General features: G+C 35.9%; 1 protein-coding gene across 1 annotated transcript; it reads left to right on the top strand.

Annotated features, from left to right (window-relative positions):
• The first annotated feature begins 2,645 nt into the window (after positions 1–2,645).
• LOC149382254 (uncharacterized) lies at positions 2,646–4,950 on the top strand. Its single transcript, XM_089629836.1, has 4 exons — positions 2,646–2,766; positions 3,130–4,281; positions 4,467–4,639; positions 4,720–4,950. Exons 2-4 carry the CDS (start codon positions 3,141–3,143, stop codon positions 4,942–4,944), a joined length of 1,539 nt encoding a protein of 512 aa, XP_089485962.1. The 5' UTR covers positions 2,646–2,766; positions 3,130–3,140; the 3' UTR covers positions 4,945–4,950.
• Positions 4,951–12,217: the final 7,267 nt, after the last annotated feature.

The following is a 12,217-nucleotide window of genomic DNA, read 5'->3' as shown; positions in this document are numbered from 1 at the left end:
CAACGTGGTGATTTGAAGCTGTTGTCGGTCAGGTCACAGCATCAACTGGCTGACGCATTTACTAAGCCTCTTCCAGCACCGGCTTTGCGATCCTTTATGTCCAAGCTGGCTCTCAAGGACATCTTTCGTCCACCTTGAGGGGGAGTAATGGAATCTGATGGCTTAATCTTTGTGTTCACATAGTCAATTTTGCTTATCTTAGGTGACAAGTCACGATTCACTGCGTGTTTGAATGATTTGTCATATTACTGTTTTGCCCTCCTTATTTTGTTAATAAGTGAGGATATTTTTGTCTTTCTCTTTTCCTTAAGTCGGTTAGTTAAGTTTGTTAAATATTGTTTTATATGCTGTAATCAATCATTCATTGAATGAAAATCTCAGAGGAATTTTCTTTTCTCTCGTCTTTCACAAACCCTAGAATCTCTGGTTGAATCCGTGAAACTATGTTATGCTATATACAGATAAAAGCCATGAACAAGGAAATCGCCATTTTTAGGGCTACCATAGATTGTGTCAGAGAGAATAGTCTTCCAATCTCCAGCAAAAAACTCAAGACCGATCGGGACCAAAGTTAATCCGCTGAAGAATAAGAACAAGTATTCCAAGGTATCGGAAGCGACCAATGATTCAATAAAGCATACACGAAGCTCTGAGATTCTGAAGAGGAAAAAGGTTCAGGTACAAAATTAGGAATCGGATGCGCTTAAATTCCCGATTAAGAGTTTCGAACAGGTGTTAAGACTACATTTGAGTGTGTAACAGTTAACAAATTATCAAGCCTTTATGTTTTTTTTTTTTTTTTTTTTTTTTTTTCAAATTATTGAGCTTGAGACTTGCCTTTGTCCATTCTACGCGTTGCCTTGATAAATTATCGGTCCTTCTGGTGGGAATTGTAATTAACTTTGTCATCTTAGGGAAAAAAAATTAAAAATACTTCGTCGTATATTAGTATTATGTACCCATTATATCATGTCATAATGCCTTTTGTCTGTTTTTATATTATCTAGTTAACTAAATTAATATGGACTGGAAAACAATATTATATACCTGTTTTTTAATGTCATTAGTTTCTTAGCCATTCCCTTGCATGGCTCATATGCATATTTAATTGACACACATGTATACATTATTAATTAAGTAGTATAAGAAATATGACTAAACTTCTTTTAAGATAATATAAGTGAATATATTATGAGATTTGTAACTAATTAGTTCACTTTAAACATGTGATTTTGGATCTAGCCTATGTTTAACAATTTTTAGGGATATAGCCAAATGGCTTATGTGGCAATAATTAAAGTCTGATTTGTACTTATTTATTAACAAATTCGTCACTTTCTCTCTCCTATTTTTTTTCAAATAATTTTTTTTTGCATCAAAACTTCAAAAATCCGTATCTTTCTCATACGAATTCGAAATTGAGTGATTTCAGATCCTACAAATTCGTGGCGTCGAGATCTTCAAAAATAGACCCATTGTGTTTGATGAAAAATTATATTTATGTCGATAATTTCAAAAAATTTCAGTTATTTCCATATTTAAGATAGTAACGTGATTTTTTTACGTCTATGGTATTAAACATGATTTTTCATCAAACACAATGGATCTATTTTTGAAGATCTCGGCGTCACGAATCCGTAGGATTTGAAATCACTCAATTTTGAGTTCATATGAGATATATATGATTTTTTGAAGTTTTATGTAAAAAAAGTGTAGGAAAAAAGTAGGAGAGAAAAAATGACGAATTTGTTAATAAATAAGGCTAAATCAGTCATTAATTATTGTCACATAAACATGTTGGCTATTTCCCTAAAAGTTGTGAAACATAGGTTAAAAACAAATTTCATAGTTTCATTTTAGCTATTTCACTACACTGCCCATATATTATTGTAAGTTGGACAAATTCAAACACCTTAAAAATATTATATATTAAATAGTACTAATTTAACATTAAAATCTAAATTGTATTGTTAGGGAAACTAAATTGATTTTAAGGACAATAAAATAAAATAGATTAAACATTGTTTAATTAGGGATTATTATATAGTTTTATAAATCAAAAGGGGAAAATGATACCCAAAATAACATAAAAATTAAATTTCTATTTAAATAACATAATTAGAGATTACTTTTTTTGGTCGTTCTTTTGAGAGTCGAATATAAAGAAAAAATCATTTTAATGAAAATAAGAGAGAGAGTGAAAAAAAAAATGGGCTGAAAATATATTTTTGAAAAGCCCAATTTTAGTTATTTTGTAATCATGAAGACTTTCTCCACTTTTGAGGCCCAAAAATAAAATTTCTCTTTAGTAATTAGTATAGGTAATTGTAGATAATGCTTTTGTCTTATTGTTTTATTTAGTTTATTTTATTTTAAAGGAAATTATTTTATATAGTTAACTGTATGTGTTCTGGAGTTTAACCACCCATTCGAATTATCACACTAAATTATAAGATTTATCATTACTTGTTTAGTTAACTCCTACAGTCCTTCTTCATGCGAACAACATTCTGATGTGACATAAACTTTTTTCTTTTTCTTTTTCTTTTCTTCTTCTTCTTCACTTCTCATATTTTAAGAAAAGATGGAAAATGAAAAATAGCCAGATATTCTTCTGTTGAGTGAACCTCTCTGTAAAACCTGATTCTCTTGAAAGCTTGAACGAGTTTATATATATATTTTTTATTTTTCAACAAGAAAATCCAAAGCTTTAAGAACGTTGTATAACCTGTACGTACAAAAAGAAGAAGAAGAGGAAGAAGAAAGGTACTTTTCTTTGACTCTTAAAGCTTCTCTCTCTCTCTCTCTCTCTCTCTCTCTCTCTTTAAACATCTCATAGTCACACCCAAGACCCAACCTCAGAATCCTAGAAAGATGAGAGCTTTGAGATTTTCATGGACAGTTGAGAGTATTTATTTTGCATTTATTGTAATAGTACCAAGATCATGGCTTTGTAACACAATGCTACCTTGTCATTTGTTCGTCTTTTCGTACATGATATTATGTAAAGAGCTATTGTTATTGTGTCCTTTTATGTGTATCATAAATCTGCCGATCTCTCTCGTTTGTCTATGATTTCCTGCTAACCCCTAAATTATCCCTATAATTCATATTTGATAATCTTCACAGGTTCACAATCCATGACAATGGAAGAAGTCTCTTCACACTTGGAGCTCTCGAAGCAGAGACTAGACGAGCTTAGCGCGAGCTTCGTCGATAATATTTCAAAATGGATTTCAAAATGGAAGAACCTCGAAGATGGTCTGAACTCGACACGTTGTTCGTTGGAGGACTTGTCCGAGAAGCTCAAGAAGCGGGAAGATGACGTGGCTTTAAGGGAGAACGAATTGGAAGAAATCGCAGAAGAAGTGAACAAAAAGTTGGAAAAGAAGAACCAAGATCTCAGGGACGTGGAGATTTTGTTGGATTTGAAACTGATTGAACTTGAGAAAAATGTGTGCCAGTACAACGAGATCAAGACCTCGCTTGAAGATAAAGAATCTGAGTTCGAAAGAATTCAAGTCTCTCTCTTAGAGAGTTCTAGGAAGCTCAACTCCCTACAGAAATCCATAGAAGAGAGATCTCAAGAAGCTGAGTCGATGGATAAAAAGCTCGATTCGGTCAAGAGACAGGTGAGAGACTTCGAGGGTGTGATCGAGATGAACGAAAAAATGGTGGGAGATATTAGAAAAAAGTTCGAGATCAGAAGCAAAGAGCTTGAGCGATGCGAGATCTCAATTCACGAGTGTGATCAGACGATGAAGACTAAAGAGAAAAGTCTTGGGTTGCTTCAAGAGAAAATAGCGCGGTGCTCTCGCGAGCTCGGGAACCAAATGAAGAAATGGGGTTTGATCAAGGAATCGGGAGAGAGGATGAGGAAATCCCTTGATCAATATGCTGTCGACTTAGGGGCTAAAGAGCGCAGAGTCGAGGGTCTATTGATACAGATCAAAGAAGCCGAGTTAAAACTCGATGACGTGTGTCTTCTTCGTGAGAAAGTTGATATATCGTTGGTGGAGATCGAGCGGAACGAGAGGAGGTTTGCTTCTCTGGAAAATCCAGTACAAAAAGTTTTTAGGGAGCTAGAAATAAAAGAAATCGAGCATGAAAAAAATGTCAGAGCATTTGAATTGAAGAAGAAAGAGCTCGAGTCCACTGTGCGAGCAAATGCTATAAAATTTGGGTCAAAGAAGATAAAGATCGAGCCACATCAACGAGACCAAACCCCTTTCAAAGCTCGATCGTGCCCAGCGATTTGCAGCCTAGACAATGCTTCTTCTGGTAAGCTCTAATTTCAAGCTCTGTTCATGAATCCAGACCCTCTCTCACCTTTTGTTTCTCAATCTACGTCATTCAACTAAATCATGCTAGTTCATCGCTGTTCATAAGTTTAATTATCGAATTGAATATTTCACTATCTTATGTTAAGAGACAATGAAAATGTTTTGTATAACGTTCTATCTCAGAATATGTTCAAAAGCTTATCGAGAGAGGGGAAATAATCCACGCCGTCGGTCATATCTTGGAGCTCAAGTTAACGGATAAGTTTTCGCCGGTGAATCTTTTGACCGACTACTTAAACGATGCAGAGAACTTCACAAAAGTGGTATGCGAGGGAAATGAAAATCATGAAGCAAAGGTCCGTTTCGTGAACAAACAAATTTCAATTCTTTTGAGATATGTAATGTCGATATAAAACGAACTTGCTATGCTATGCAGATAAAAGCCATGAAAAAGGAAATAGCGATTCTAAGAGCTACCATGGATTGCGTGAGCGAGAACAGTCTTCCGATCTCCATCGAAGAACTCAAGATGCGCGTTGGAATTTTGGAGGAACAGGTGGCATGGTCGATCAGGGACAAAGTCAATCCCCTGAAGATCACGATCAAGTACACAAAGGTATCCAAAGCGACCGAAGATTCAAGGAAGCGTACACGAATCTAAATATGCAGTTTCTGACTCTTTTTTTTTTTTTTTTTTTTTTTTTTTTTAACTGGTTTTTTCAACAAGACTAGACTGGTGATGAAGCCTGGTTACCGGATTCTGTTTAGGGAACGCTCTTCGACCAAAACATAATTAGCTTACTGTACATCTAGAAAGAATTAATCATGTTAGTGTATCAACACTTTAATTGCTATATTTTCCTCCTAACTTTAATCTGTATCTTTTTGTGTATGCGAATGTACAAACACGTAACCCAACTTGGGTTGTTTTTCCCCTTTCATTATATTTACGTTTATTAATTTGGTTGCTTTTGTTGGATAGTAGTTCATGTGTGGCTTCATGGAAATTTTATTATGGTTTCCTTGGATTATCAAAGGGAAAATTATGGAAGCAGCTTGTTATGACGCTCAAGGTGTTTTATAATGTAGGTGGACCTTTTGTGTCATAAAGTGTGGTTTTTTGGTGAAAGAAATAAGGTAGATTCAATGGTGTAAATAGTCACATTCACAGTTTGACTTTATTAAATAGCCAACGCTTCGTAAATCTTAAGTAAATAACTACTTACATATATTTACAAACGTAAATTTTAGGTAAATAACCACTTCTGTTTATTAGGCCACATCATCTTTATGACTATTTATCTAATATTTACGAAATGTTGATTATATAGCGATTTCAAACGTTTTAATTGGGTATTTACTTAATTTTTTGAAGAAATAAACAACAAAGACATAGACGTTAAAATGTGAAAAAAAATATCAAGATTGTCAAATATAATTAGTAAATATCAGAGTCAGGAATTGAATTATGTAATTTGTGTATTAAATAAAAAAATTCAAAATAATTTTTTATAAAACTATTATAAACAAAATTAAACATACAAAAACTATAAATGCAACATATTTTGCACTTAAAATTGAGTATTTTACTTTTTTTACATTTGAAGTCTCGGTCCTAACCAGCCTCTCTTAATCCACTACTACAAATATAGGCATCGGATGCGACGAAAGTCGCACCCAATGCCCAGAATGTCGCATCCGAAAGTTCTTCGGGTACGACTTAGATGTGCCATTGTTGCACCCAAAAGTCCATCGCTAAAGGCTTCAGGTGCAACATGTCGCACCTAAAAGTGTCGCACATATATGTCGCACCCGAAGTCGCACCTATTTGGCTTTAGAAAATCTAAAAAAAACGAGTATTAGGTGCGACATATCGCACCTAATATGTTATTTTAATTAAAATTTTTTACAAATTTACAGCGAGGGCTGAGCTGGCCGACGAAGGCTGAGCTGGCCGGCGAGGGCTGAGGCCGGTGAGGGCGAGACCGGCGAAGGCTGAGGCCGGCGAAGACAAGGGATGAGGGGCGGAGAGGGCTAGGGGCGGCGATGGCGAGACCGGCGCTATGACGGGGCAGACACGGCCGTTGCGGTCTTGGAAGGCGGAGGTGCTCTGTTGGAGGGCGGAGAGCAAAAGAGGTCGCGGTCTTGGGCGGTGGAGGTGCTAGGCGGAGGTGCTCGGTGGAGGTACTCGGTGCGCGGAGGTGTCGAAGGAGAATCTCGGCGGAGGTAGTCGAAGGAGGAGATCGTGTTTGACGACGTGTGAACGGCGAGCTCCGGCGCGAAGGAGGAGCGACGAGCAGAGGGATGAGAGAGAGAGAGAGAGAGAGAGAGAGAGAGAGAGAGAGAGAGAGAGAGAGAGAGAGAGAGAGAGAGAGAGAGAGAGAGAGAGGCTATGTGAAGAAGAAGAAGAAGACAAAAGAGCGGTAGTTTATAATTTTAATCTAATACTATTATGTGCGACATGTCGCACCTGTTGAGTGTATTGGGTGCGACATGTCGCACCGGATACTAAAAATCAATTCAGGACAGTGAAAATAAGAGGAGGGATTTTAAGCTCACCTAAATTTTTTAAATTTTTTAGGTGCGACATGTCGCACCGGATAGTATTAGGTGCGACATGTTGCACCTAATACCACTTAAAATGTGCGAAAATGAAATTTGTAGTAGTGATCCTCAACGCCAGTGAAGAAGTGTCGCTCGCCGTCAGAGAGCCTTCGACATCCGCTAGAATAACGGTTAATTTATATTAAGTGAGTTAATTTTTATATTGTATATATCGTTAGTTCCTATATAGTGTGCTCTGTTGTTAGGTTTTTTTTTTTTTTTTTTTTTTTTTTTTTTTTTTTTATAATGTGTTATAATTGAAAGTTGAAACAAGGGTAAAATTGTCATTACAATTCGGTTGATGGTAAAAAAGAAAAAAAAAATTCTCTCTTCTGAAGAGGGCCTATTTGTGACTTTTTTTTTTATTGAAAAATAAATAAAGTTGAAATTCTCATTGTTTTAGTCTTAGAGTAGGAAAAAACCATATGTTAAATGTCCTATATTTATGATTGGAAAATTCCTAACTATCTAAATAAAGTGAGGGTTAGAGCCCATTCTTAAGGCTTGGTTGATTAATGCAATCAATCAAGCTATTTTTTTCGACCTACTTAAAATCACAAGGAGTGCTATTTATGACCTCAACAACTTACCTTTTTTTTTTGGGTAAGTTGAGATGATAACGAAGGAGTAACGTCTCAATCGAGTAATGGGATTTTTGCTTACGAATCTTACGTTTGTCTCATTCTACTATTTTTGTGTCACCCGAGTGCTCGATGGTGATATTCATGTCCTTCCCAACAATCATAAGTATATGATTGTGCTGTTGTATGATATTGAGGTGGATGTTGAGATTCCGAGTAATAAGTTTTATTTATAATTTAGATGTAGAAATTGAGATATCACAAATTTTAGATAATACATATTTTGAGCGGAGATAACTATTTGGAAAATTAAGGGAAAAAATGCTTTATTTATTTAAATTTTGGAATCAGAAAGTGTGATTGAATGAGATGAACATTTAGAAAAATGAAAGTATGATTTTTTTTAAGTAAAATTATACAAAATAATCATTTGAAATGAATTGATTAATAAAATAGTCAAAGTTTTATATTTTTAGCAAAGTAGTCAAAGTTATAACGTCAATTTTTTTTTTTTAGCCAAAGATGAATTTTTTGATAATTATTATAAGCAATTTATCACTTCTAAAAATATTAATCATAAGATTAATTTTGTTTTTGAAATCTGATTACGGTATATTTTGAATTTTCTTTAACCTGTTTTATTTCACTTCATGGAAAAACTTGATTCAATCAGTGTGTTCATGTACTACACATTTGTAAAGTTTTCATTTCTTAGTATTTTTTTTTAATCGATACAAATGTATGAATTAGCTATTAAACCCAAAACATTATTATACAAATATAAATCTGATCACTTCTCTAGTATTGTACCTCAAGACTCCTAGGACACGTCTATTGTCTGAAAGGTAATAATTGAAATATAGTACAGCTCAGTCTTCAGTTTTCAGTCCTTTTCATCATTAAAAAAAAAAAAGTAATAAATAGTTTATTAAAAAAGTAACAAATAATCAAAAACAGAAACCCTTTTTTTTTTTTTTTCTTCTTCTCATCTCAAAATAGAAGCATAAAAGGGTACACTCTGTTTCAGAGACGAAGACAAAAATAAGACCTTTTGAAGAAGAAGTAGAAGAAGAAGAAAAAGCTACTATCTCTCTTGAAACCTCTTGTTTCTCTTTTGTTGAAACATCATCGACTTATTTTTCTTCTTCTCAAGATAAAAAAACATACTCTGTTTGTACTTTGTAGAAAGAAGAAGAAAGAAGTCCTCTTTGAAGAAGAAGAAAGAAAAAAAAGGTATTTTTTTCACCTCTTAGACCATCTCATACTCAAACCTTACCTTAAAGTGGCAGAAAAATTTGAGCTTTGAGAATTTCGTAGAAAGTTAGAGAGTATTTATTTTCCATTTATAGCAATATTTTACATAAAATAAAATGTCTTATTGAGCGATTTTTTTTAATGCTATGATCTTCGGTTATAGAGTTTATTGGAGCTTTGGGAATTTAGCAGAAAGTTAGAGTTTTTATTTTTCATTAATAGTAAAATTGTACTACATGTATAATGTCTATAATCATCTTCTCAGGTTCTCAGGCATTCATTACATAAAAAAAAAAAAAAAAAAAACATGGAACAAGTCGATTCATGGTCGAAGATCTCGAAGCAGAGCCAAGACAAGCTCAGGGCGATCTTCGTCGAGAATCAGTCTCGAGCTTCCTCAGAATGGAAGTGCATCGAAGCCGGCCTGAACTCGATGCGATTCTCTCTGAACGAACGCTCGGAGAAGCTCGCGAGGCAAGAGGCTGAGGTGGCTTCCATGGAGGAGCAAATGGAAACAAGGGCGTCGAGATTGTTAGAAATGGAAGACGAAGTGAACGCTTCTGTGGAAGCGAAGAGGCTCGAGCTCGCGAAGGAGACGAAGTGGTACAGAGAAATCAGTATCTCAGCCAGATATGAAGAATCAAAGCTCCAATGCTTACGAGCCTCGGTCTCCGAGAGCTCTTCCGAGCTCGTATCGCTTGAGAGGTCGATTGAAGAGAGATCTCGGGACCTCGACTCGGCTCAGAGGCGGCTGAGAGACTTCGAGGCCGTCCTCGAGCTGAAGGAGAAAAACGTGATCGAGATTCAGAAAAAGTTCGAGACGTGGAGCGAAGAGGTCGAGAAACGCGAGGCCAAGGTCGCCGAGCTCGATCGCGACATCGAGGCGAGAGAGAAGAGACTCGCGGAGGTTCGGCAAGAGCTCGAGCGATTCAAGAGTAAAGTGGACTCGATGACGGTCTCGAGACAGGCGACGAACGACTTGTTGGAAGGGTTTTCTCTCGAGGTGAAGGGTAAACAGATGAGAGCCCGGAATCTGTCGATCGAGCTTGATAAGCTCGATTCGGAATTCGAGGATATCAATGTGGGTGCTCTCAAGAGAGCCGAGGAGTGCTTCGTGGAGCTCGAATCTCACGGAAAGTGCTTCGCTTCGTTGGAGAATCCGATGCTGGTGCTTTTCCGGGAGCTCATTGAGAAGGAGACCGAACTCGAAATGAAAATCAAAGACTTCGAATCGAGAGAGATGGAAATAAAGAACGAGCCGCGCGAGCCAGACCAAACCCCGCTCGCGTCTCGACCGTGCCCAGCGAATTGCAGCGCTTACGTTGCATGTTCGGGTAAACCCCATCGTGTCAAGCTGTGCTCATTGTTTGGAGGATCAACCTAGCTATATCAGAATTGCCTTATTATAAATATATATTATTTGTTTCAATTGTTTCAGAATATGTTCACAAGCTCATCCAAAGAGGGGAGATAATCCTTGCCCTTGGAGCTATCTTGGAGCTGAAGCTAACCGACGAGTTTCCTCCAGTAGATCTTCTTAACAAGTCCTTGGATGAGTCACGGAACCACACGGAAACGGTCTGCTTGGAGGGACACGAAACCGAAGAATCGAAGGTCTTTTATTATATTTTTTTTACAAACTGGTTTCGGGACGATGCTGATATGAACTTGCTATATCTCTCTCTTTCTCTTGTGTTGATGTTATGCAGATAACGGCTATGAACAAGGAATTAGCCATTGTGAGGGCTGTCGTGGACTGTGCCAAAGAGCACAGCCTTGCGATCTCGATCGAAGAGCTCGAACAGCGCATCGGTTATTTAGAAGAATCTGTGGCTCGGTCGAAGAATTCGAATAAAGCTACGCGAGTTAGCAAGAGACAGAGATCGAGACTTGGATGAGAATTTTACAACAAGCTTCTTAAACTGGCTCTCAAATTTGAATAGGATTGATAGGGACTTTAGTAGTACTGGTACTAGTGTGTTTATATTTAGTTTAACTAGGTCTTAATTACTGATCATATTTCTTGTTTCTATAACTTGCTGCTGATCATATTAGCTTATAATGTTATCTTAATGACCTAATTAACATGGCTCTTTATTGTCCCTAACTTGGTGATCATAATTAGTTTTTGGCTTACAGTGAAAGAAACTACAAAGAGGTAGACGTCAAAATGTGATGAAAACACAGATTGACTAATAGAATACTGGTCACTGAAGTCTGAAATTATGTATGAATCCGTTTTGTTTTGTTTTTTTTTTTTTTTTTTTTTTTTGCGCGCGCTCAAGGTCAAAGAGAAATTGAGGGCGGAAATTTTAGATGATATATATTTTGAGTGGAGATTGAGGATAATTTAGGGAAACAAAAAAAAAAGTGTTTTATTTATTTATTAAGTACTGGAATCAGAATAAAATCATGTTATGTTCTTCATTAAAGGAGAAGTTATTGAATGAGATGAACATTTATAAAAAGGTGATGCGGCTAAACAACCAATTTAAAGTTATTAATTTGTAAAATAACAACGTTTGTCATATGTAGTAATCTTGTTTCAAAAAAATTTTTGATCTCAACATTAATTTTTTTGAAAGTGATGTATTATTTATAATAATCCTCAAAAAAATTTAATCTTAGCTGTCAATTTTTTTTTTAAAACGTAAATTTGACTATTTTGCTGAAAAGTTGAAATTTTGGCTATTTTGCTAATCAATAAGTTTCAAATGACTATTTTATATCATTTTTTCTTTATAAAATGAAAACATGATTTTCATTAATAGTAGTATAACTTCGGTTTTATTTTATTTTTTTGTTGGAAAACTTCGGTTTAATTAATGTGATAATATTTCTTATTTATTTATTCTATTTTAACATATTTAGTTGGGGATCCCAATATTGAGCAGTTCCTTTAATCGAAACGAAATCCAATTTTTTTAAAAATATTATCCTTTAAAACATTAAACCATAAAACTTAAAAAGCTATTTTGAAGAATAACCAAATTAGCTCAATAATATTAAGGGACTAGTCCATGTTTCATTTTATTAAGTAAATAATCAAACTTTAATAGACTACCTAAACTACTCTTATCATTCACAACCTCCCTTAACCCTAACTTCTTCCCTCTCACCGTCGCCCCAAACCTCTCCGACGACGACTCCTCCACCACATCCGCTGCCGCCACACCCTCATGCTCCAGGATCTCGAAGCTCCGACGAGTCCAAAGACTGGATTTCTCGCATAACCGTTTCACCGACGAGATTTCGGCGACCGAGCTCGCTCGTCTCCCGAGACTGTTGACTCTCCGCCTCGAGTCGAACCGGTTCAACGGAGGCCTCGACGAATCCTCGCCGCATAAAAAGAAGAAGAGAGAAAATCTCCGATTTTGTCGATTCACTGTAAATTCGCGAATATGTTAATTTAATTAACGTACTGGAGTGAATTAGGTTAATTAATTAACTGATTCGTGAAGGATTTGAAATTCACAAAAAATTTACAAAAATAAG

Source organism: Urtica dioica, chromosome 11 (assembly GCF_054948205.1).
Source record: "Urtica dioica subsp. dioica isolate 48M chromosome 11, U.dioica_male_clone48M_v1_H2, whole genome shotgun sequence".
In the NCBI taxonomy this organism is placed as follows: Eukaryota; Viridiplantae; Streptophyta; class Magnoliopsida; order Rosales; family Urticaceae; genus Urtica; species Urtica dioica.
Note: the sequence above shows the minus strand (reverse complement) of the source record. Positions and strands in the feature narration are given on the sequence as shown.